The sequence below is a fragment of the Monopterus albus genome, unplaced genomic scaffold, assembly GCF_001952655.1.
Source record: "Monopterus albus unplaced genomic scaffold, M_albus_1.0 scaffold36.1, whole genome shotgun sequence".
NCBI classification, from domain to species: domain Eukaryota; kingdom Metazoa; phylum Chordata; class Actinopteri; order Synbranchiformes; family Synbranchidae; genus Monopterus; species Monopterus albus.
Window position 1 is genome coordinate 429445 of NW_018127916.1, and position 6379 is coordinate 435823.

At 38.6% G+C, this 6379-nt stretch overlaps 1 protein-coding gene across 2 annotated transcripts in view; it reads right to left on the bottom strand.

Annotated features, from left to right (window-relative positions):
- The window catches only part of LOC109958951 (receptor-type tyrosine-protein phosphatase gamma-like), a 111126-nt gene that overhangs the window by 50290 nt on the left and 54457 nt on the right, over positions 1-6379 (bottom strand). For both annotated transcript variants that reach the window (XM_020597947.1, XM_020597948.1), the window contains one exon: positions 236-415. In XM_020597947.1, the coding sequence (XP_020453603.1) occupies positions 236-415 (180 nt within the window). The remainder of the gene's footprint in view (positions 1-235; positions 416-6379) is intronic.

Here is a 6379-nt window from a genome sequence, read left to right on the forward strand (position 1 = left end):
GATTTTGATTTCACTGTGTATTTACCTGGGGTTTACAGACTCATTTTTTAAATTTCTTAGAATTAAATTTATTTTGTTTTAGAATTACACTTTTAATTCATCATGTGAACCAACCAAATATTATTACCATTTGTAGCGTCGTACCAACTTCTCAGTCATCTGTAAACTCTTTGAATTGACCTAACCTGTACGGAGGGTGATATACAAGTGAAGTAAGACTGATTGAACAACAGACCTGTCTTTCCAGTGTTTTTCATGGTGGTGTGGTTGGAGGACTCGGTGTTGAACTTTTCAAGCACCAACTCCTGGTACTCCTCCGAAACCAGAGCATGTTCATCTGCTATGTCCACAGGTGACTGGTTCTTTGCAGCACATTCTGGGAATAAGGCTGCCCAGCCTCGGGGTCCATGGCTTCCTGCAGAAACAGAAGGCAGAAGAGTTTTTGAAAAAATGCAGACCAGTCCCCAGAAATCACTTTTGTCTAAGGATATTGGTTCTGACACACAAAATGAGAAACACTGTGGTAATGATCATGCCATAGCATCAGCAAAGGCTCAACGTGCCTTTAACAGAAACTGAGAGAAAGAGGACAATGGTTCTTTCATATTAATTTAGCTACAGTGCCCTCTAAAGCCCTCCAACAGCTGGGAAAACAAGTAAACACAATGAAAATTCATCATCTAGCAACAGGCAATTCCAGCATTTATTGTCCATAGATGATATACATATTTAAATGAAGCATATACCTCCAGTGTTACCCTGCACCTACTGATGTAAGTGAGCCTATGGGTACAGAGTTTGTGGGTCTACACTTCTGACAAGTTTAAACTACAAAAAAAGGTTATCAAGTAGAAAACAACAATTCGTGTGCAGTGTGTGCTACAAACTAACGTTCTCTAGAATTCCCATCCAGTCTGCTCTTTTAATCCTCTATCCCCCTACAGTGGCGCTTCGACAAAAGAATAATCCACAACCGACAGGGGTCCTCTTGATCCCTTCTCGGGTACAATGGGCCAATGCAACAACAAAAGCTGAAGGATCAGGGGAACAAGGAAGCAGACATGGATTTGAACCTTTCTGGGCTAACACAATATTCATCATTCCCTTCATTGCAGATACAGGGCAACTTTGCACCAGCTCATGAAAAAGATACAAGAAATAAAACACGCTGGATCAACGGTGGCTTAATGTCTTGCAATGTATAAACAGCTTGTAGCCAAAGACAGTGTGCGCTTAAGTCCCTCAACCAAAACCACTGATTCAAGATTATTTTTGAAATATCCTATTTTTCAGCATGTCAGCCACACAACAACAACAACAACAACAACAACGCAGCAGACAAATCATTTCATCTATCTCTCCAGTGAATATGTCACTAGGTTAGGAAAAAGGTACACTATGAAGTGTTTGAGACTCTTGGAAATGTCTCAGATTTGCCCAATGACTAAAATTTAAGCTCAGTTGTTTTCTAAATAGCACCTGCAAGATTATGGACTGGAGTGCATGTAAACATTGGAAGGGATATGCTGCATTTCTAACTAATGACTGCATTAGCATGCAGGATTAGATTTGTCAGTCACGGCTTTAGACTTGAACTTATGACTGTACACCAGTACAACTCCTATATTTCATACCCTGGAACAGAGCCCATTATAAATGAATTACTAATACGATAAGGCAAGAGAAAGCTGCTTGCCAATCAAGCACACAAAGGATTTATATAAAATGGAAGGTATGTTAACCATTTTGAAATAGTGTTTTTGCACAGAAACATCTATGCAACCTTTATGTAGGAAAAAAACATCAATTATCTTCAATTCCATTTGCCATTGCTGACAAATTAACCATGACCTTGCCATCAACGCGAGAGAAGTCTCAAGCTCAGTTAGACATTTAGCTTCATTGGTTAAAGGTTAAGATACTATGAAGCAATACGGTGTTGGTCCTCAGGCCAGCCTTGCTGACAATCAGCACCTCAATGAATATCAAAGCTGAAGAAGAAACCTGAACATCTAACAAGCTAGAGAGAAGATGGCGTTAGCCTTAGGAGTTGATAGATCAAACCGGGGGTCATATAGAAGACTGAGCAGCATTCTCATGTTGCTTAGCTTCTGCTTAATATGAAACGTTCAGTACAAACTCACAATTATTTGTACAGTAAAGTCACAACAAAATGGGCTGAAGAGGATAGCTCTATTTTTCTAGCACTTTTTTTTTTTTTTTTACTGGTCAAATGACTTGCAGTGAAATAAATCTCCATCTGGAACCACAGAGCTAGATCAATAAACTGGCCAGGACATTAAATTGGTTGATATTAGCTCATTGCAGATAAATCGGTGTATGTACTGTACATGTCAACCAAAAAGTAACAAGAAATTGCAGGACATAGGAAGTGACTTTTGAGGTAAAACTGCAATTAGTTGATTAGTCAACAGATCGGCAATTTTTAAAAACTTTTAAAAATTTAAATGACACCTGAAACTACACAGCTAGAGCTTTGCACCAATATAGCATATATTACAGTAAACCATCAACTTCCCAGTTCAATCCTAATTTCAGTGATGAAGTAAAAAAAATATCATTACCGGACCTCATGGCTGTAGCGTAGGTGTAGCTATATATCAATTTTGGGGACCCATGCCTCCCCCTCCGTTTATTTTGGGTCAATGAAACAACAGTGTCAGTCATTTGCGAGGAGGCGATGGGGGAGACAGCGGGTGTGATGGAACGGATGTTGCACAGGGTGAAAATCGGCTGGTTATAGTGAGACAAATGAAAAAACTAAGTGGAGAGAAAGAGGGATAGTAAGAACGATTTAAGATGGGAGTTTAAAAAAAAACTCCATGGAAGTGTCAAAAGTGTTATGTGCCCCTGTCTGTGCAGCTATCACACTACTGAGTTAAAAAAAACACCTAGAGACAAATCTGTAAATGGAGAAAACAGCAATAAAACTAAAAAGAGTAAACACTTCCAGAGACTTGAAACTGAAACAAGAGACTTGTATGTTCATCTTTCCAAGTTCAAATTACTTGGATCTTTGTTATTGTAAATTGAGTAAAACTATGAAAAAAAAGAAAAAAGGTTCCATTTTTGATTTTTTTTTAATGTTTACACACAGTTTCATCAATTATACTACATAATAAAGTTAAGCAATAAAAATGGAAAGCTCAAGTTCTGCTGAAAAAAAGGATATGCAACACTCCATGAAAGTGTCTCACTAATTTACACTAAAAAAAGCAAGTTATGCTCAGATAGACACTTTTAGCCTTAGGTCTTAAAAATTAAACAATGTATGGATTAATCAATAATTAAAATAATCATTAGTTGCAGCTCTACTCTGAGATAATATCAGTCGGGATAGACGATGTATTAGTCAACCTGACATCAGTTAGACTGCAGTATACTAGTTCACATAAATATTATACACACACACACACACACACACACACACACACACACACACAGACACACACCATTGTATTAAATTTTCATAGTCTCTGAATGTTTCTAGGGCATCACTGGAGCTCATACAGACACTGCGCAGGGTTCGCCGTATATTATACAGTTCTGGGAAATACAGTTGATAAAGTAGCACACAGTTGAGGCAGATGAACAAGCGGTTATTACTTACTTCCATCCCATTTGTGTTTGCAGAAAAAATATATTCCATTTGGCAGAGCCATCTGAAGTACAATGCCTCCAGTTGCTTTCAACATGTACCATTTCTCTAACTGCCAAATTATGGTATGTGGGGTAACAGCATTAAATAAATTTTAAAAAAAAAATCTCATTCTTCATTGGGAAATTTCAAGCTGCATTTTCTTGCTTTTTATCTTTTTCCTCTTGAGTAAATTATGGCAAACTACAAAAACCTTTTCAGATGTTTCTGAAATGTATAGGGTTTCACAAAACTTGACTCACATATCTGAGAACAAATTCTATAGGTCAGCTATGTGCAGGCAGATCAGATGTTGACTCTGAACAAGTTACAAAGGAAACAGTTGGAGGCTTACTTTTGGCTGGCGCATGCCAACAGAGAACTTAGACATAAATATCATCAAACAAACAAAAGTGCCACTTTATCAATTGAGAAATGTGATGTAATGAGCAGAGTGCACATATGCCACTAAAATATTGGACACTGGCTTCAAAGTAACAAAAAAAAAAAAGGTAATCTTTTGCTAATTTTCCATTCAAACACACATTACATCCCATTTACTGCTGGGGAGATAACTCTGCCTTTCAAGAACAGAAAAGGAGGAGCAGCGCTAAAATCAGATAAGTGAGGGTTGCACAGCAGTCGATTAATCTGTCTCATTGCCATCCATCAGAATGACTATAATCCTAGTGATTAAGCTTTTCCCAACGCGGCCCTGCCGCTCTACAAGGCTGAGGTGAACAAATTAAAAATAAGTACACATTTCAAAATGCTGTAGATTGATTTATCTAAAACATTACATGCCACATTTGCAGCTATTCAGCCACATACAGTAGGACTGAAAAACAGCTCACACACACTGGGCTGCACGACACACTCCAGTGGAAATCGTTATGAAGCTATCAGGAAATTCATGCAGTATACTGATCTTTAGAGTTTTATATACTTGTGATGGACGAGGTGAGTGGGGTTCTCTGCTCTTACCTTCCAGGAATATCACAACCTTTAGCAGAATTTACAGTATCTGTAACCATTGTTGCAAAGGAAATGTGGGTCCTCCATGGTTCAAAATCTCTGAATCACCGCTTACATCTGTGATTTGGTCAGTGCTTCAAAAAGAGTGAATGAAGTGACTGTGTGGTAGAGTATGATTTTTAAAAAAGTGCTAGCAGAAAAAAATAAAGTATATCCTGAATGCTAAAACAGATTAAAAAAACAAAGCAGAATAATGGCCATAATATTGAGGACGGTAGGAAGCTCATTTTGTTTTAACCTCAAGATAAGATAAGCCAGTGATCTCTCTTGCATCATCTGTACTCAATAAGAGACATACAGAGGTTAGATATAGTGTCATCAACACTTGAAAAGGTGTAATACAACACAATGCAATAGCAGTGCAACAAATCCTACCTTTGTACTGCCTGTACTGTTCTATATTTGTTGAGACTGTGAAAGCGAGGTGCGATTACTTTATTTGTGAGGGTTTAGCCTGTCGTGCTGGGGGTGGCTTAATATATATTATATACTGTTGCCATTACTTGTTGTTTGTGTTTTTTTTTCCCCGCAAGCCTTGTAAAAATACAGTCACCAGTTACTTTGGAATACATTTCATTGGCTTCATGATGGGAATCTGATGTGTAGTTGTACACCAAGCATGAACAAGAGGACAGGATTCTGATGGAAAAATAAACTGCCTAAATAAACGGTATAGACTGATTCATCTTGTCACAGCTGTTTACAGTAAGACGTGTCGGCTTCTAAATGCAAGAGATGAGTGAAGAGTGGCTCATTTGTGTAGCCTGCCGTCCTTGAACGAGGTTGCATTTGCTTGTATATATTAAGTTTGTTTACATATTAATATTAATGTTATGGGTGTCAGGTCGCCTCAAATGTAGCAGAAGCAAAACACACAACCACGCCGCTATCAGTGCAAAGCACTAAAATATCCTCACCAAGATGAATTGAAGCAGCTTTGATGACAAAATGTCTAAGTCTGCATTTACACCCTACATTTATGAAATGTATAGTTCTCATAGGCTGCTTTAGTCAGTCGGCAATTTTAGTTTTTACTACAGTACTTGCAGTTTATGCATTGCCAAACTATATGCTGAATGGAAAAGCTGTATATTCAAACTTTAGCGTCACATCATGGAGGCACGAGTGAATTCAGACATTCACCCATGCCTCCATTGCTTTCCACTCTAATGTAGGAGTAGAAAGAAGCAGGGCTGATTGACGTTTATAATATCCATTCTTTGTGTTAATCCTACCTGGTCTGGGCACACTTCTGTGTGATGCGGCTCCACTCTCTGCTATCTACTTACTTTAAGTAAAATAGACACATGTTTCTCTCAATCTGGCACCTTCAGTTCCAGGCGTCATCCCATTAACCTTGGGATAAACAGTTGTGCCTGTGCTACCATGGCAATGCTGACAGAATGGTGATTGCTTTGTCATTTCCGTTTTGTCCCTCAGAGAAAGCATGCATGCTGTATGATGCCTGGCAGATCTCCCAGAATTGACGCGGTAGCACTTGCAAACATCTACACCGATGAGCCCATACGTATAAGGAGCACTAACAAAATACAGCATAATATGTAAGACGGCGTCAGCCGCACTAAGAAGGGTCACAGCACTTGTCTAGATGGAGTAGTGTTAAGTGAGATCAAAGCCATGTGTGCACTGCTTAATCCCTGCAGTGAATGCAGGACTATCGGATAA